Below are 20,135 nucleotides of genomic sequence, written 5' to 3'. Positions count from 1 at the left end.
TCTCTGTGTGTTTCAGATTAGATAATTACCAGTCCCGTGTCAGGTTCATCAGTTCTTCCCTTTGCTTGATTTGAATGATCTCTGTTACTGTTTGTTTTAGTTTAGCATTTGTGCTTTGCTCTTTTTGAAAGAGATTTCCTCCTGATGTGCTTTCTACAGAAATGCCCCATCTGTTCACACTTGTGGTTTACCTTTGCCGCTAAATTCTTTAGCATCTTAGTAATAGTTATTTTAAATTCCCTCTCTGGTAGTTCTAGCAGCTGGAGGTACCTGCATTTCTTCTGACAGTATTATTTGCTTGCTTTTTCATGTATTTTATAAGTTGTGGTTGAAAGCCTGACTTTTTATGTATGAATTTGAACTTCAAAGTAAATAGTATTTTTGCCTGAAAGTAGTTCCATCCCCTCTTCTGCTAGGTCTATCTTGTTTGGGATTGAGTAAATATAGTCAGGAGTTACACCACTTGGTTTGGGTTTGTTGCTGCTGCGGATGCCCTCATATCAGCATGTACTTCACATTTCTCGAATTCTCTTGTGTTAGGTTGGTGCATGAGTTGCCAGGGCCCGGTTTTTTTTTAGATTTTTTTCTTATTTTATTGTTGTACTGGGGGTACATTGTGACATTTACAAAAGTTCTTGCAATATATCATAGTTTAATTCACCCCAGATTTTTTTAAATGTACCTGTATGTCTCAGAGATGATCTCTGTCTGTGTTCATTTCTCTCCTAGTGGTAGCTTGCTGTTACTTGTCACTTGGAACATGCTAGCTGTATGGCAGGGAGCAAGGGGTCCTTCTCTGTTACTCTGATTAAGCCTCTGGTAGGCTCTTTGTCTCTTGGTCTTAGGATTGGGGCTTTTTTAGTCATCCCATCCCTCCCCCAGTAACAGGTGTCTTTTAGTCTGGGCTCAAGGTGGTTCCTGATGCTCTTTCGGGGGTAGAGGTTTTTGTTGTGGCTTTTTGTTGGTTTCTCCAGCAGCAGCAGCAGTAGAAGCTTACCTGTAGTCTGGGAACAACAGTGTTGCTGACCTTTCCTTAGTAGCCCAATGCTTTTATTCCTTTAGGGATAAAAATCTGGTTGGGCTTTATGTCTTTCCTGCCATGTCTTGTCTTCTTTCCAATGCTTGCACCTGGAGAGTGACTTTCTAATTTTCTGCCCTTCCTTAGCAAGGGCAGACTGGGGACTCTGAATATCCAGTGGTCTGTAGAAAACAGCCTGCAAATATATACTATACAACCCTTATGTCTGAGCCTCTCAGGATTTTTATACTTTCTGCCATGAAAAGACCCGTGGTCTTTTGCAATCTATCAAAAAGTTGAAGTGAGATCATTTTACTCAGAGGTTCTGTGGTCTCAGTCTTTCTCTATGTACTGCCTATGTCAGCTGGTATTCATGAACCCCGTTCCCCCACATCTCCTGTCTTTCCGTAGGTTTTATGCTAGTTCATTGCTCTCTGGCTTTAGCTTTGATGGATTCAAGAAAAATTACAGTTTCATTGATTTTCCAGATTTTTCTTGTCATTAGGGTGAAAGTACCTATTGTGTCCTGCTCTCTAGATAGCATTTGAAAATTCTGTACTATTTGGATTAAAGCCATTTAATATGTGACAGGCATAGTCCAGACCTCTGATGTGTCTGATTGGTAGCTATGCCCATGGACAAATGTTCTGAAGGCAATAGTTTCACTTGGAATTCTCTCCTTGAAAAGTTTTACTGCATTTCAAATACTGAAGTTTTGAGCAGACATCCTCTAATAATTAAATTCACACTAGGACTGGGAATGTGCCTGCCTAGCAAGCATGAAGTCCTGAGTTCAAACCCCAGAGCGCCACCCCCCCGAAAAAAAAAATAGAAGAAAGAAAGGGGAAAAAAAGAATTAAACTCACACTAATAAATTAATTTTCATATTCCATTGAGGATACTCTTCGACCTATATATTCATAGGAGAAGGCAAAATTACTTGAGTTTTTTTTTTCTGGCTATATTATTTTAACTGTGCAGTGTAAGAGTTCAATGTTTTAATTCCATGTACTGAACTTCTATTAACTTATTACTTTGAAATGATATTAGAGGTACAGAAAGACTGCAAAAGAAAAAAAAAAGCTGGATATTACTCATGCCTGTCATCCCTGCTACTCAGTAGGAACCAGAGATCGGGAGGATTGTGGTCAAAGGACAGCCAGACAGAAAGTTAGGGAAACCTTCATTTCAACAAACAATCCAAGTGTGGAGACACATGCTTGTAATGAGAGGCATAGGTAGGAGAATCATGGCTTGAGGCTGGCCCTAGGCAAAAATGGGCTGGGGGTGTGGCTCAAGTGGTTGAGCACTTTTTAGTAAGCATGAGCCCTGTGTTCAAACCCCAGTACTACCCAAAATAAAACAAGACAAAACTAAACAAAAACCACAAGAAACCCCCCCAAAATAAGACAAGGGAGTTCACATATAGTTACCACTTACATAAGCTTAGTACAGTGACCAAAACCATGTTGTGTTAAATAACTGTGTTTATACGCTTTTATTTCAACAGCTGCTGAAATAGTTCAAGAAGTTGAAAACATGGAGAAGACCAGGATACGTCTTGAAGCAAGTAAACTCAATGAAAATGTATGTCCATGGTGGCTTTTAGTATCTGGGTAGAAATGAAGGGAAGACAAGTTTACTTGAACTTGTAAAATTATTGAATCTGTTTAGTAGGAAACATACTAGAACACATTTCTACTTAGGAAAAGAAAAATGCATATGCATATCTATTGGTGGTACTGAAGTTTGAACTCAGGATCTCATGCTTGGCAAGGCAGGTGTTCTACCACTCTTCTTAGAATATTTAAATTTACTTGCAGCTCACTTCAGCACAGTATTCAACCATGTTTATCAGACTTATAGTACAAATAAAATCCAAAGTAGAGTTTGCTCTTGAGCTAGAGTCCTGTGGAAAAAGCCTCTCCTTTACATCAGGGAGCTTTGGCGTTGGCCCTTTCTTTGCTTGCCATATTTGATAAATGCTCAGTCTGTGACTCTTGGCGTCTTCCTCTGTACAACTAGGGGCTGCACCATTACCACTAAGGTCCTCTTGTAGCTCTGCAGTTGTGCAGTTCTGAGGCTGATTACACTTTCAGAGCTACTAAGTAGCTAAAGAGTATGTGAGTATTAAGTTTCTGTTGAACCATTGAGGGAATCAGAGACATGAAATTCTTCATGGTTGCCTTCTCCAACTTGATGGCCCAAAATTTCAGGAAGGTGTTCAAAAAAAGAAAATAGTCATTGTGTCCTATGACACTGGAGAAAGTGTTTTGGGCTTTCTCAATTAGGTTTATTTTCTTGACCATTGGTAATGTGTTTGGTAAGGAAAGCAATGACCTTAGGGAAGTAAGTTTACAACCAGGAAGAAGAGAAAATGGGATTTCCATTGGCTTTATTACTACCCGTGTGCTAGCTGTAACATGGTCACTATACTGCATCCTGTCAGATTTCTGATCTTTTAAGTCTGAGATTTAAAGAAGTAGAGTTAGAAGTTTAACATACCAAGCTTTATATTATTGTATTTTCTTTCTATATGACTTTTTAAATATGACCTTTTTAATATTACCTGGAGAGTTTAGGCAGGAAAGGAGAAAAGCAGGTAAGATGTGCCTTGTTAATAGTTAACTAAATGTCTTTAGTCTTCTAGTTCTGAATATTGATGCATTAGTGAATGTGGAAAATGATACTGAAAATAGGAAATTTAATGGATTATTTTGTTAATACCTCATATATTATAATGGAATTAATGTTGCTTTTATACTGATGTAAAAATAATGAGTAAACTGTGTACTATTTACAATGACCAAAGGAAGCACATAGGAGTTTTTCTTCCTAGCTCCATGACACAGAGATAAGAGATTATTTTAAGCATCCACATTTAGATTTCAAAGTGTACACTATTAATTTCCGTTTTTGTCATTTGGGGTTGAATTTTAAAGGTTTTTCTTTTTTTTTTTTAAGGTAATGGTTTTTACAAAAGATCAAACAGAAAATGAAATAGATGAAATTCACAGTAAATACCGTAAGTTGCACCTCATCTTTCCTTCTTTTTTTTTGTTTTTTAGTGGGGCTGGAGTTTGAACTCAGTGCTTGCAAAGCAGGTGCTATACCACTTGAGCCACACTTCCAGTCCGTTTTGCTTGATTATTCGGAATGGGGTATCATGAATTATTTGTCTGAGCTGGCCTTGTGCTGCGATCCTCTGGATTTCTGTGTCCCAAGTAGCTAGCATGACAGGTGTGCGCCATCAGTGTCTGGCTTACAGCATCTTTTTCTTCTTCTTCTTTTTGAATATGGAATGCTTCACAAATTTGTATGTCATCCTTGCACAGGGGCAATTATAGTGTCTTCTTTATTTGCAAAGAACTTGGGTTGCAGTTTTGCATCTTAAGTGATTTTAAGAATGTTTTCTATTGATGTTTGACACAAACTTTTGTTTGCTCTGGTTATTTTGGAGATGGGGGTCTTGAGAACGATTTGCCCAGGCTAGCCTCAAACCCTGATCTTCTTGATCTTTGCCTTCCAAGTAGCTAGGATTACAGGTGTGAGCCACTGGTGCCTGGCCAAGATCAGTATTTAGTTAGAGACATTATCTAGTTATAGCTTGAACAAGATAATATATATCTTATGGGTAAAATTCCTTGGTTTCAGGAAAGCATTCATTTTTCTTATAACAACAATCATATCTTTTATTTGTTTAGTTATCTATTTGCCTAATACTAATATATTTCTAAGCTTTCCACCAGAAACTAGAAATCACATTCTAACTCATAGATTATCTATCAGCTTTATTATTGGGGAACATCTTCGTAGCTACCCCAACCTCTGTTGTCCTGTTCAAGTCTGCTCTGCTTGCACTTTGGGCCTTTGACACAACTATTGTCTTGGAATTTCTTTTTTGCCAACCTATAGATTCTGCTCTCCTTTTTTGTTTACTTTTATTTTGGTTTACTTATTCTAAAATTCATGTCTGCCTCTTCTTCCTTATTTTTCTTTCCTTATTTTGGTGGAATGCATTTTCCAGCAAGTTCCCTGAGGAAGGATATGTGGAGGAACATTTTTTGAATCATACATAACAGGAATAAATAATAATACCTGATTTTGAAGGTATTCTCCAATATCTTCCACCTTCCAGTATCATGGATAACTCATTTGCCATTCTGATCTTTATTCTTCATGTATTGATTTCTTTCTTTCTTTCTTTCTTGTGTCCTGTGTTCATCAAGTTCTGTTACTCTCTCTTCTAAATAGCTCCCGATTCTGTTTACTTCCTGTTCTGTGTGCTACTGTCCTAGTCACATTTACTTTCTAACTAGTCATCCTCATCTACTCTTGCCCTTTCCCTGATCCATTAGTATTTAGAAGCCAAAAGTGTCTTCCAAAATTAAGTTTCTCATCCTAACATTCCTGTCTTGCTGCCCTCCTGCCATAATAAAAAACTTTTCAGTAGCTTTCCATTACTGTTCAGGTAGAGTATAAATTGTGTTATTCCTTGTATATGGACCTGCTTTCCTCTCCAGCCATTTTGGTTATCTTTTACTTTCTATATCAAGGTTTTGCTGCTTCAGGGCCTTTGTTACCTTCTTCTGTCTGTCTGGCATTGTCCCCTTCTTTTAGTTGCCTCTGTGGCCCCATCTATACTCCTAACTCTTAATCACACTAATAGTAGTTTCTATGGGAAATGTTCTGTGACCTCTTAGTCAAGTTAAAGTTTCCTTTTCCTATATGTATAGTCATGTCTTGTAATGATATTTCTGCCAGTGACAGCCTACATGTATGACAATGATCCTAAAAGATTATAATGGAACTGACAATTTCCTATTGTCTGGTGATGCTGTACTTCCCATTGTGGTACAGTTGCCTACAGTGTTCAGAATAGTTACATGCTGTTCAGGATTGTCACCTCAGAGCAAAAGGCTGTACCTAGCTTAGGTGTGCAGTAGGCTAGACCATGTAGTTTGTTTCAGTGCATTCTGCGATGTTCACACCACAGTGCACTGCTCAGAATGTAGCTTTGTCCTTAGATGATGTTGGAGCACTGCTTGTTCACCTCTTGACAAAACAGTGTCTGCAACTGGGTCTTGCATGTAGGTAGTAAAGACTCAATACATTTTTGACCAAGTTAAACAGATGAGGATGAGAGAGACACAATTTTTTTTTTAAATCAGAATCTATCAAGCCTATAAAAGTAGGGTAAAAGAACCCAAACGCTTTCTTACATCTTTCACTATTCTAATTTTCTGTGCTTTTGAGAAAAAATAAGCTTAGATTTAGCTTGTCAGCTACCGTATTGTTACCCATGCTCTCCATACAGACTTTGCTTCTACTCGTTTCTGCTTTGTTATTTATTTATTGTTGATTGCTTTGTTTCTTTTTCAAACAAAATGCAGTATAGTAAAGTCATGGTTGTTGAGTGTATATTCTGTACCAGGAGGTCATAACATAATATGTATGTTATTTTTAAAATCTTCCCAATAATTCCATGAAGCAAGTATTATCCCATCTTATGGTGGGAGAAATTGAGACCGGGAACATAAGGTAAATTGCCCTTATGTCTAGTTGAGGCAGAGCCAAAAGTTAAACTCAGGTTTACCAGATGTTAAGGTCTGATGGAAAGTTACTGTTCCCTCACTGCCCTGGCAGATGCATTTTTGGATCTTTATGCTCTCTATCTTCATAAAATATTTTTATACTCTGCCAGAAATAAAAAGAAGAAAACAAAACCACAAAACAAAAATCTTTCAGTAAGTACTTTGGGTATCTCTTAAAAATTTCCTGGGAGCATCAGCTTAATCTTGTTAAGGAGGCAGTCCTTTTTTTTTTTTTGAAATGTTTTTATTATTATATTATACAGTGGATGTCGTTGTGACATTTCCATATATACATATATCGTACCTTGGTTTGGATCATCCCTTTCATTGTTCTCCCTCTTATTCCATTCCGCTTCTTAAAATAACTTCTATTGGTTTCAATGTTCCGTATTCATACATGTATAGAAAGTACCTCAACCATATTCACCCTCCTTTACCCTCTTCATTTACCCTTCCCTCCCACAAGAGTCCTTGCCTTAACATGGCCTATTTTACATTCCTTATCTTCATTGTTTAAGTGTCTGTTCTTTGTTCAACGGGAATTTTGTCTTGGTATTTTACTTGTAAATAGATTGTACTTTAATCAACCTACCCCCCACCATGACTCATCCTTTTACCCTACCCTGGATTGTTCAACAACTTTCAGTGTGTTTTGTTGTGCATCGTTCTCGCACCGATGTGATGTATTTCAGTATTATCCGTCATCATTCTTTTCTTTTTTTCCTCCTTCCTTAGTCTCCTTTAACAGTCTCACATTTGGAAACATGTTCTGTAACATGCTTATACATACATATATGTACATGTAAGATAATACTGGTATTTGGATCTGTCTTCCACACATGAGGGAGAATGTAGCTTTTGTCTTTCTGAACCTTGCTTATTTCACTTAACATGATGCTGTCCAGGTCTATCCATTGCCTATGAATGACAAAAGTTCATTCTTCTTTATGGCCAAATAATGAAATTTTCTTAATCCATTTACCAGTTTTAGGGCATTTGGGATTTTTCCATAGTTTGGCTATGGGTGAGGCAGGCCTTTTTTTCTCCCAGTGCTGGGGAGAAAAACCAAGGGTCTCACTTTACTAGACCACCATTCTATCACTGAACTACATCTCTAGCCCAGCAAATCCTTTTAACATAGTTTAGCTTTTTCCTTTGTTCTTTTATTAGGCCATATATTAACTTAACAAATACTGGGCATCTATTCTGTGTGACAGCTCATGTTTTAGGTGTAGGTGTGTAGTAGTAAAAAAGATATACAGTGTCTCTCCTCTTGTAGAGCTTGCATTTTAGTAGCAGACAGATAAATAATAAGCAGTGATAACACAATTTTAAATGGAAAATGCTATAAAGAAAACAAAAGAATAATTTGATAGAAACTAGGGTGATAAGGTAGTCAGGAAAAGGCTTTTCTTGAGGAGTTAATATTTGAGAAAAGTCTTGATTAAAATTACATAAAAATAAAGAGGCAAAGAGCTGGAGAAAGAATATTCCAGGCAGAGAGTATTAAGAGCAGAGATAACAGGTAGAAACAAAGCAGGTGGTGTCACTAAAAGATAGTGATATCTTTTATGTAGACAATAAATTAGAAGGGCAAGAAACATTTAGAAAACCAGTTTGTAGCTTCTTTAGCAAGGAAATTATATATTGCTCACCAATTACTGCATCTCAGACAATATGTAACAGGAAGCAAACTACCCACATAGAGACTATCTACCCACATGGAGTTTACATTCTAATGGGATAGTCAGATAGTAACCAAATGAGTAAAATGTATAGTGGTCAGTACTGAGAAGAAACAAAAAGCAGGGGTAAAGTAGAGGAGCTGCTATTTAGATATGATGGTCAGGGAAGGCCTCTTCAAGAAGCTGATGTGATATGTGAGGAAAGGTGGAAATGGAAATGGATGAAGTCAGGTTTCTACAGTAAATTAGGACAGGGATATGGCCTCGTTGAGATGGGTAGCTATGTAGATAGAAGTCAAATGGGCAGTTCAAGGCAGACTTCTGAAGAAGAACCAATAGTATTTGCTAATGAGCTTAACATAGGGGACAATTGAAAGGGGAATCAAGAATGGCCCCTACATTTTTGTTTAAGCAACAGGAAAAACACTAGTGCAATTTACTGAGATGGAGACCAGGGGTGGATTGTAGATGGGAAAGGGAATTGGAATCTGTTTTGCTGTGTGGTGGAAAGGAGAATTGGGCATGAATGCATGAGTCTACCTAACTAAAAAAAGTAAAAGCAATGTGTTATGGTTACAGATAATAATTAAAGTTATGACTCTATGTGAAATTATCTGGAAGGAGAGTGCTGAGGAAATAAATGAAAAGGCTCCATTCCAGGCTTGCCAAGCCTCTCTACTCTGAAAGATTATCAAGGACACCAGAGAGCCTTTGGGTGGGTCATATATATTGATATGTACCACATTACCAGTTAGAACTTAGAGGACTTCTGCTTCTGGCCAAGATATAATAACAAGAACCTGGTTTACCCTGCTGCCTGAAACAACCAAAAATGGGCAAAACATATGTACAAGACCTTAGCTGTTGGGCCACGAAGGGCGAGATTCTCTGAGAGATGGGGGAAAAGGGGTGGAGCCTTGTAACAGTGTTTCTAGACTGTAGAGCAGGTGTGTGTGTGTGTGTGTGTGAGGGGGAGGCAGAGGGTGATTCCAGGCATAGCCTGGAGATTCTGGGTTCAGGAGAAAGCTGAGAGACCAGAGAGACCAAAGCCGCTAAGTTTGTAGGAGGGAGCATGCAGAGGAGAGAGTAACTCAGAGAGAGAACCCCTGCATATCTGCTGAGGGTTCACCTTGAGTGTTCTTTAGTGTACAGAGTATGTTCTCTGTAAGGTTAAGTTAGAAGTCAGTAGCAAAGCCCTTGGGAAAAAATGGTTAAATATTTGGAAGCTGAACAACATAGTTCCAAATAACTCATGGGTCAAAGAAATTAAAACCAAGAAACCTTAAAAGATAATTAACTTATTAAAAATAAGTGTATATTTCTACTCTTAGCAGAGATGTAATAACAGAGACTTGGTTTACTCTCTTCCATTAAAACAAACAAAACAACTGGAAGACCAGATGAAATGTGTAAAAATAATGATCCACAGTACTGTGGCTTGCTGAGAGAGAACAAGTAAGACGGTAAACTCTAGAGTTCCAGTGGTCATTTAAGGCACATGAGGAGGAACCTGGTGACTAAGTTGAGATGGGCATCAAAGTTCTTAGAGTCAGGCGTCCTTTGTGGGACAGTACCAGAAAGAAGGGAACTTCAGAGAGAAGACAGCTCTAAAGAGCCTGTAGAAGGATCCTGTTAACTTATTCTTTGAGACCAAAAAAAAAAATAGTTCTGAGGTTAGATTTGGCCCGTGGGCTTTTATTAGCTCACTCCCAACTGTAGACTAAAGGTTGTTCTAATCTTCCCTAACAAAAACAATTTTTTAAAAAGAAACTTCATCATTTTTTTAAAAGCACTTGTAGGTTCATAGCAAAATTGAGTGGAAAATACAAAGTTCCTATGTTCCCCCTCCCCTGTATATGCAAAGGTTTCACCACTGTTAATGTTTGGTATCAGAGTGGTGCACTCTCTTGTTACCATCAGTGAACCTACATTGACATGCCATTATCATAAAATCCATCACTTACGTTAGTGTTTACTGTCGGTGTTATGTATTCTATGGGTTTTGTCATGTGTCAGCCATTACAGTATCATGCAGAATAGTTTTGCTGCCCTGGAAATCCTATGTTCTCTGCCTATTCGTCCTTCCCTCCTCTCTAATTCCTGGCAGCCAATGAAACTTTTTAGTTTCCATAGCTTTGACTTTTCCAGAATGTCACATAGTTGAAATCATATAGTATAAAGACTTCATTTTGGTGTCTTTTCCTTAATAATAGGCATTTAAGTTTCTTCCATGTCTTCTTGCAGTTGGCTCACTTTTTTTTCTCCTTGTGGGACTAGGGACCAAACCCAGGGCTTTGCATAAGCTAAGCAATTGCTCCACCACCGAGCTTCACCCCAGCCTGGTCATGCCTCTCACTTTGAGCTATACTCCCAGCCCCTGCTCTGAGGGCAGAGCACTAAGTAATATTCCATTGTCTGCACGTATCCACAGTTAATCCATTCACATACTAAAGGACGTCTTTGTGTTTGTTGGGGGGGGGTACTGGGGATTGAACTCAGGGTCTTGCACTACTTGAGCCACCTGTTAGTCCTTTTTACTCTGGTTGTGAGTTAAGGTCTTGTTTAATGCCTGGGCTGGCCTAGACTTTGATCCTCCTATTTGTATTTCCCTCTGTAGCTGGGATGACAAGCATGCATCACCATGATCAGCCATTTGTTGAGATACAGTCTTGTGAACTTTTTGTCCAGGCTGGCCTCGAATTGTAGTCCTTGCCATTTCTGCCTCCCGAATAGTTAGAATAACATGCTTGAGCCATTGCACCCAGCTCTAAAGGATATCTTGATTGTTTCTGAGTTTTGGCAATTATGAGTAAAGTTTCTATAAATGGTTGTGTGCAGGTTTTTTGTGTGGACATATATTTTCAATTTTTTAAGTTAATACAAAGGAGTATGATTGCTTGGTGGTATGGTAGTCTTAGTTTTATAAGAAACTTCCAAATTGTCTTCCAAAGTGGTTGTACCATTTTGCACTGATTCAGCAATCAGTGAGAGTTGGTGGTGTTTTGTATTCTCACCAACAGTTGATGTTATCGGTGCTTTAGATTTTTGTCATTCTTGTAGGTATGTAGTGGTATCTTAATTTGCAATTCCTTAATTACATAGTTGAGTTTCTGTTGGTATACTTGTTTGTCACATGTATATCTTCTTTGGTCAGGTGTTTGGATTTTTATTTTTAAAATTGGGTTATTCATTTTCTTATTGTTGAGTTCTTTCTCATTCTCTTGATTATCCTAATAACATTTGAAAGCAAGCTTTGAAGTGACTGTTGATTCCATAGCTTGCCGTGCTCTGAACAAAATAAAATCCAGTGTGAGGACAGAGATAGCAAATAACCCTTTAAATAGACTTAAGTAAGTAGTTGACAAAATTGCACACCTACTAATAGTAAAAGCTCAAAGTGTGCTCTAGTTTCTTCAATCTTATAAAGGCTATGCATGCAGAACCTAAAACTAATGTAATAGTTGAATGGTAAAATTATGATTGCTTTCTTCTACTGGGAACATGGTGTATATGTCAATTTTTAGCACTGTTATTCAGCATTGTACATAGGTCCAAGCCAGTGTAATAAGGCAAGAAAGAAAAATAAACAATGCGTAGAATTGAAAGAAAGAAATACAACTTTCAAACCATAGATGACATGATTGTCTCCACAAATAGAATGAATCATAAAAGCAAAATTTGATAAATTAGATATCATGAAAATTAAAGACACATGTTCTTGGAAAGACACTTAAGAAAATGAAGAAACAGGCCACAGAGTTAAAAAATATTTGTAAAACTTGTATTTGACAAGTACTCATTTATATTATATAAAGAACTCTTAAAACTCAGTAAGAAAGGTATATGCCATGTTTTTAAAAAGGCGAAAATTTATACAGATTCTTCATCAAAAGAGATACTCAAATATCAAAATACATGAAAAAGATGTAGTTTTCTTAGTCATTTGTCTTTAGTAAAATACAAATTAAAGTGACAATGAAATAATATTACACACTTACTTGAAAAAGGATTAAAAAGGATTAAAACTAAGTGCTGGCCAGGATATGTTGCAAGCATCTGTAAACACAACACGATGTGTCCACGTACAGTAGAATGGGACCCAGCAATAAAAAAAGAATGAACTTAGGCATCTGAAACAAATGGCTGAATCTCAGAAGTAATATGGTAAGAGAAAAGCCAAACTAGCATGATAGCAATCCTGTATGATTCCATTTATGTAAAATTCTAGAAATGGTAAAAATGTAGTGACAGAAACATATTGGTGTTACCAAGGATCTGAGGATTGAGTTACAAGAGGGACTGATGGCAAAGGGTTGTGAAAGAACTCTTTTGCATGATGTAACTCTTCCTTTTCAAGAGTTTTTTAGTAGTTACATGACTACATTTAAAAATACTCATCAAATTATTCACTTTAATAAGTTATTGAGTGTGAATTATATATTAGCAAGTCTGATTTAAAAGTTTTAGGAAGAAGAAAATGCCAATTTTTAGAAATCTTTAATATCTGACTCAGTAGAAGACAGCTCAATTCTCATATTGGGGCACTTAAACTTTGCAATATGTTGTTCTGGTTAATGTGTATGAAAAATGTCTAGCCTCACACAGAAGGATGATTGGAAAAACGGTATATTTTTTAGATTTCTCAGGAAATTGTGGATTTTTTTGATACTACAATAAAACTTAAATGTTATTTCAGAAGAGTTAGTAACAATGGGATTTGAGATCATATTAATGAGGTTTTTATATTCTGTTACATTAAAAATCTACTACTAGTCTGTTTTGTACATTCAATAGATTTTTTAATCTGCAAATGATTTAATTTATATTATATAAGTTTTTTTAAAAAGGTGTTCTTTAATACTACTACCAATCTCCTGTGAAAAGTGAGATATTAAGAAGCTGTCAAGATCATCGTAGTGAATACAACTTACCCAACATTCTGATTTTTACCTAAAAGTTCTAATTTTATCTTTGAAAGCAAATGTTGTCATTTATTTTCCTTAAAATGACATATTTCCATCACTCATATTTGAGAATATGTGTGCCAGACGTCCACGTCTGAATAACCATACTTTGTTCTTTCAGTTAAACATGGTGTCCTGTTAAATAAGTGGCTACTTTAGCTCACAGATCAGACAGGTGCTCTCTGTACTTTGGTATGCCTCAGAGACGCTTTCTTTGTAGTTCTTATTTCATCACAGAGATTTTTAGAAAAAATGTACTCAGTCCAAAATTTAATAAAATTGAGAATATTTTTTACTATTCTATTGAGATATATATGTATGTATGTATCTATATATTTTGCTGAGCCTCACACATGCTAAGCATGTGCTCTACCAGTGAGCTACCCAGCCCCTCATCAAAAACTTAAGTGACACTGAACTCTTTTAAATGGTGAATGCATGGCTGTGAGGAATATGATGAGGTGGTATAATTCCTTGTTATTTCCTTGATGTATGCTAAGGTACCAGCAATTTCATGCACATTGCTATTGCACCGTCACTGCATATGTCAACAGATTGAAAGAGGGACGATCACATTTTACTATGATTACAATCAGTTTTATTTATCTCTTCTACCCGTGAAGGAGTCTTAGGGATTTTTGGCCACACTGCACCTTGCAACCTGTTGTTTTGGAATGTATAATATGGGTAAGGTTGCAAATATGGTTTCAGAAAATCCAGGAAAAGAGAGTTTTTTAAGAAAGAAGAAATCATGAGTTGAATGCCAAATGTTGCTGTGGAAAGTTATATAAGAGATAGTAACAAGAGACCAGTAGATTCCACAGCTTGAAGGCAGCAGACCTTGACCTGAATGTTTTCCTCTAGAAGGGTTTCATTGGGAGGAGGTGGTTTTCATTGACAGGAGGTGTCAGGAGCACTTAGAGCTGATTGGGTCCAAATTGGAGGAAGAGGTAGACAGTTCTTTGGGGGAGTGTTTTGTATCAGAGTAGGAAATGAGGTTGTATCTGGAGATAGGTATTGAGTGAGGGAAGTTTTTTTTTTTTTTAAGTTGGTTGTTAAATTGGGAGGGGCTTAACTCAAGTGATTTTTCAGACTTGAATGCAATCCATTGGAAGAGATGCATTTCATACCAGTACTACTTTGTCCATACACATTATTGAAATGAAAGTTTCACAAAATATTATTTACCTTTTCCCTTTTTAATGCACTTAGGTACTCTATTCTGTTCCTTATTTCATTAAAAGAAAAAAAAGCTAGTCTGAACTTACTAGGTTGTTTTCATAGTTCATATTCTTGGTTTCAAAACTGGTCTGTATCTGAGAGGTCTTCATGATGGAGTCCAGAGCCTAAGTTAGGGGTTGGCCTTTAATGACAGCAAGGGCGGGCATCTCATGGTAAGGCCAAGGAAGAGGGAACACATGTGCACAGACAAGATGTGGTGCTGGTTGGAAAAAGACACTTCCTGCTAGAATGAGAGTTTATTTCTCAGAGTCCTGTGAGGCCAACTAAGACGAGGCAGTGTTGGAGGTTTGAAGGAAGATGAGAAAGTGTTCAAGGGTTGTTTTGGAGAAACTTCACAAATTTGAACTGGTTGAGTGTCGACTTAGTCACCAGCTCCCACAATAAGCTGAGCCACTTAAAACTTTTAAGAGGTAAATTCGAGATGTATAACCAGCAGAACTGAGAGTTTAGAAACCAGAGTACTTACTCCTTGCCAAGTGGCACATCTCCTAAAATGAGGTGAAGAGATGAGTGAGAACAGTTTTTTGAGTCATGATCTGTTTTGCATTATTCATTTTTTAAGGAGTGATATTGGACTCCTTGGGCCCATGCCAGAGCAGTGGCTGCCATTTAGTTTTGGTTTCCAGCCTAGCTGTGGGGTAATTAGATTTAAACAAGAAAAAAATCGCTTATAAGTGGGGGATTATATTGCTTCAGGGGATAGTCATTAAGTCTCCTTAACTGTTAGTGTGATTACTTTAGCAAATTTCTTGAGTAAATCTTAAATCCACAAACCTGTATTTTCTGGTGACCTGGAGGGGATGGGGTGGGAAAGGAAAGTGGTCTATACTGACCAAGTGACTGACTGTGCAGATTCTGTAGTACTGTGTTATCCTCGCCTAATAGAAACTACATGATGATGATAGTGGTATGCCATTTGGTCTGGGGAGCTGAAGAAGTACAAAGTAAACTGGACCTGTAATCCCTGCTACTCAGGAGGCAGAGACAGGAGGATCTTGAATTTGACGCCAACCTGAGCAAAGTTAATGAGAACCTATCTCAAAAAAAAAAAAATTCATGCAAGAGGGTAGAGCTCTTGCCTAGCATGTGTGAGCCCTGTGTTCAATCCCTAACACTGCAAAAAAGAAAAAAAGTACAAGATAATTCTTAACATGCATGGAGTTAAATAGAACTTGAAAGTAATTGCTTAGTGTCCTTCTGTTCTTCTATACAGAAACTCCCGTTTCTAAAGGGCTCTTTCTAGTAATCGTTAGGGCCAATTTATAATTTCTTTTGCTGAAACTTTAGTCTTTTTATTTCATTATTTCATTTATAAACCATTTCTCAGAGATTCTCAGAAAATCTTACCTGTTTCTAAAGAGATGATTTTTTTCCAGTAATCTTTATAGCCAGCTTATAATTTATTTTGCTGAAAACTTAACTATTTTGTAATTTAAAATTTACTAGATATCCTACAACCCTCCCTGTAAGTTTCACTGGGAATTTTTACACATAAACTGTTGCATAAATCATTGGAATTAGAAGTAGTCTCTCCTGAATGTCTTTACTATCAGTGATCAAACAAGGATCCACCTTCTCCTTTCTTTGTTGTGTTTTATAATTTAGTATTCATTCATTTATTCATGTGCTTTTTTTGGCTGTACTGGTTTGAACTCAGGGCCTTGTGCTTGGTAGGCAGGCGCTGTATCACTTGAGCAACACCCTCAGCCCTTTTGCTTTAGTTGTTTTTCAGGCAAGGTATCACATTTTTTACTTGGGGCCAGCCTCAGACTGAGATTCTCCTATGACTTCCCTTGTAGCTGGGATTATAGGTATTTGCTACTGTGCCTATTTTATTAATTGAGATGGAGGTCTCACTAGCTTCTTGCCAGGGCTGGTCTTGAACTGTGATTGTCCCTATCTCTTCCTCTGCCTCCCAAGTAGCTGGGATTATAGGCGCAAGCATTTGTGCCCAGCCTCTTTCCCTATGTTAAAGGGTAGTTTTCAAAAGCAAGTAAAATTATTTCTCCTGTATATAAAATGAATGCATGTGTTTTTTTCTTTGGGATTTGTTTGTTTGTTTGTTTGTTTCAGAGATACTGTGGATTGAACTCAGGATTTGAGCCGTGCTACTGGTCCTTTTGCTTTTTGTTTGTTTTTTAGAAAGGGTCTCTTGCTAACTTTGCCCAGGCTTGGTTTGAGCTAGGATCCTACTGTATCTGATTGCTGATCCATCATGCCTTGCTCGGTTTGAGGTAGATGAGGAATATTGAAATGAATGTGCAAATGGAGGCAAAACTGGCTTCTTCCTTAGTGGGGGAGAGAAGTCAGTTGAACCTCCACTAGGGGGGATTGTGATGAGTGTGTATAGATAATTATTTTTCATTGCTGTCAGTTATGTAAAACTTGCAGAGTTGCACTGTAAGACAGTGCATGGCTCCAAGACAGTGAACGGCTGGAATTCTGGAAGGGTAGCTCCACTCCAGAGACCGTGAAGTTTTCAATTGAAGCACACATTTTCCTCCACGTCCAGTATGTTCCCTACATCTCTTAATTGTGCTCCCAAAATAGTGGAAGAAAGCAAGGGCTAAAGAGTACCTGTCGGCTGTTGTGTCGTCACATTCCCAAAACTGCGCTTTAACCACTGTTAGGATGCTTTCTAAAACTTTTGATAGGATTTTTGGTGTTAATTTGAACCGTGACCTGAAGCTACTCCTAAGTCAGCTGCAGCCTCAGCTGCTTGGCTCATGGTTCAGAATTACAAATACATGTCCTCAAGTTCATGCTGTAAGTGTCTGGGCACTCATTATTGAGTACATTATTAATGTATGTTAATAATGGTGACCTTGAGGTCCGGGAGATATATGTTCACAGGTGTTGAAGTAGTAAAGATTGGTGCTATAATATCCCAATATAGAAGAAGTTGGTGAGGGGATGTCGTAAAATGTTAAAAGGGTTCCTTTGGGAAATTGGCAAGAGATGTGAAGACAAAAAGGAGACTTGGAGTGGGTATTCTTCATTACAACTCCACTTTTCTAGAGGCTTCTTTTATGTTCATTACTGTGTCTTTGTACCCTTGTGAAAAGCTTCTTTGGGGTGCCTTTAGGAAAGCATCTTTCCTGCTTCATTGAAACCTCTCCAAAGTGTGGGGTTCGGTGGAAATGTAAAGCAGCAAACTAGGGATACCACGTTTCCATGTTTGTATCTGAGGAAAGAGGAGGGGAGAACTTCCATGACCTCTTCTATGACCTCTATTTCTTCTGCTTGGCAGTTTTTAAATTGGGCTGGTTCTAAGGACAATGTTCACACTCAAACTTGGTCAGTCGTGGATGGTTCACTTCCCAGTCCTGCGTTTAATGACATCTTTTTAACTTCAGGTAAAAAACATCAGAATGAATTTCAGCTTCTGGTGAATCAGGCCAAAAAAGGATACAAGAAAATTGGTAGAATATCAAAAGGCAAAGTAATGAAAACTGATGAATCTACAGAAAAGCTGTTATCTGTATGCATGGGTAAGAGACTTATTAAAAACAGATATGATAAATTTCATTGTTTAATATGATAAAATAAAACCAAAGGAATTTACTTTGAAGTTTTTAGGGAAAAAGTATTTTTAGGTAAACTTAATGTAGTATTTGTTGAATATAAACTAGGTTTATTATTCTGGGAAAAGTGATTGGAAGAATGTCCTGAAGAAACAGTCTCTAAGGTTTATCTTTTCAGTTAATGAAAAATCATAAGTTCCTTAGATGTTTGGGCTTGAGGATATTTTCTAGGTGTAGGATTTATTGCTGGAGATCCTAAGTTATCCTGCTAAAGGAATAAGATTATTTTTGTTGTGGAACACTGGTGTTTCCTTTAGATGCAGAGTTCTACTGAGCAGTCTAGAGCTAATGCACTTCTTGTGCCCATGTGCATGGTACACTGCTTAATTTTGATCCATCCTAAAATTTGACATGAATACTGCATTTCTGTTGCCAATGCTTAGGGCCAGTGAACACAACAAAATCTGTTCTAATGGGGAGAAGTACACAAGAAAATGCTTTATCATTTTTTCCTTTATTGTAATAAAATACACATAACATGATATATATCTTTTTAATCATTCATAAATATACAATAAATAATTCATAGGCAGTGCTACCATCGTCTGTACTCATTGAGTACTACCACTGTCTATACTTAAAACCTTTTCATTATCCCCAGCCCATACTCTGCACTCACTACAGAATTCCTCTCCCTTCTCTTCTCCTGCACAGCTCTGGTAGTGTCTATTCTGCTCTCTATGTGTATTCGTTTTCCTTCTCTAGGTACCTTGTGTAAGTGTAATTGTATGGTATTTGCTTATTTCTCTAAGAATAATGTTTTCATTGTCCATCGATTGTACAAACATTAAAATTTCATTACTTTATATGACTAAATAATGCTCCATAGAAGGTATGGACCACGTTTCATTTATCCATTTGCCAGAGGTATTTCAGCCATTTTGGGCTGTTGTGAATAATATTGCTGTGAGCACTGGTTTTCAAATACTTGTTCAAGTTCCTGCTTTCACTCTTGGATATTTGCCTAGGTATGGAATTTCTGGCTCACGTGGTAGTTCCATGCTTTACTTGAGAAACCACCAGATTGTTGAGGCTGTAGGTGTGATTTGGTATGTTATTGTGGGATTTGAACTCAGGGCCTTGTGCTTGCCAGGCAGGTACTCTACCACTTGAATCACATCCCCAGTCCTTTTGCTTTAGTTATTATGCCTAGGCTGGCCTGAGCCATGATCTTCCTGTTGACACTTACTGTGTAGGTGGGATGACAGGCATGTGACTACTATGCCCTATGCCCAGCTTTTTTTTTTTTTTGGTTACGATGGGGTCCCTTGAACTTTTTGTTTGGACTGCCTCAAGCCATGATCTTCCTGATCTCTGCCTCCTGAGTAGCTAGCATTACAGGTGTGAGCCACTGCTCCAGGCTTAATTTACAGGTTGCTTTGAGTAGCATTAACATCTTAACAATGTTGCCTTCCAGTTCACAAACATGGGATATTTTTCCACTTTATACTTGCTTTAATTTCTCTTAGCAATTTTCTAGCTTTTAGTAATACAAGGCTTTTTATCTCCTTGGCTATACTGATTCCTGAGTATTTTACTCTTTTAGGTTACTGTTGTATTTCTTACTATTTTCCTTAATTCTCCTGGTATCTTTAGTAGGTTGCTGTGGCAGGATAAGCCTCATGGTTTTTGAACAACTTGAATTTGTTCATGTAGTTCTTAAAGGATATTCTTAGACACTAGTTTAGCTCTTAAGAAATTCTCCTAGTAGTTCCCCCTAAGAGAACATTATTTGTTTATTAGCTTATTACCTTGAAGATAATTGGTTGCTTATGCTTAGGGCTCTTATTATGTATGACTATAATGTAAATACTCATAGCATGGGACTTCATAGGTGATTGCTACTATTAGATTGCTGTGTTTCAGAGAAGTGGGGAGTGTGAGAGAGAAAGACAGACACAGATTGAAAAGATGAGTTCTGTATAACATCATACATTAGTAGAACTATTTTTTTGGTGGTACTGGGAATTGAATTTAGGGCCTTGAAACTGCTAAGCAAGCATTGTACCACTTGAGCCACACCCCCAGTTCTTTTGCTTTTTGTTTGT

At 37.5% G+C, this 20,135-nt stretch overlaps 1 protein-coding gene across 3 annotated transcripts in view; it reads left to right on the top strand.

Annotated features, from left to right (window-relative positions):
• Rad18 (RAD18 E3 ubiquitin protein ligase) overlaps window positions 1–20,135 on the top strand; it is a 98,521-nt gene that overhangs the window by 32,666 nt on the left and 45,720 nt on the right. For all 3 annotated transcript variants that reach the window (XM_074044303.1, XM_074044304.1, XM_074044305.1), the window contains exons 8-10: window positions 2,529–2,605; window positions 3,983–4,043; window positions 17,860–17,994. In XM_074044303.1, coding sequence (XP_073900404.1) covers window positions 2,529–2,605; window positions 3,983–4,043; window positions 17,860–17,994 — 273 coding nt within the window. The remainder of the gene's footprint in view (window positions 1–2,528; window positions 2,606–3,982; window positions 4,044–17,859; window positions 17,995–20,135) is intronic.

The sequence above is a fragment of the Castor canadensis genome, chromosome 10, assembly GCF_047511655.1.
Source record: "Castor canadensis chromosome 10, mCasCan1.hap1v2, whole genome shotgun sequence".
Taxonomy (NCBI): Eukaryota; Metazoa; Chordata; class Mammalia; order Rodentia; family Castoridae; genus Castor; species Castor canadensis.
This window is presented reverse-complemented; position numbering and strand designations above follow the sequence as displayed.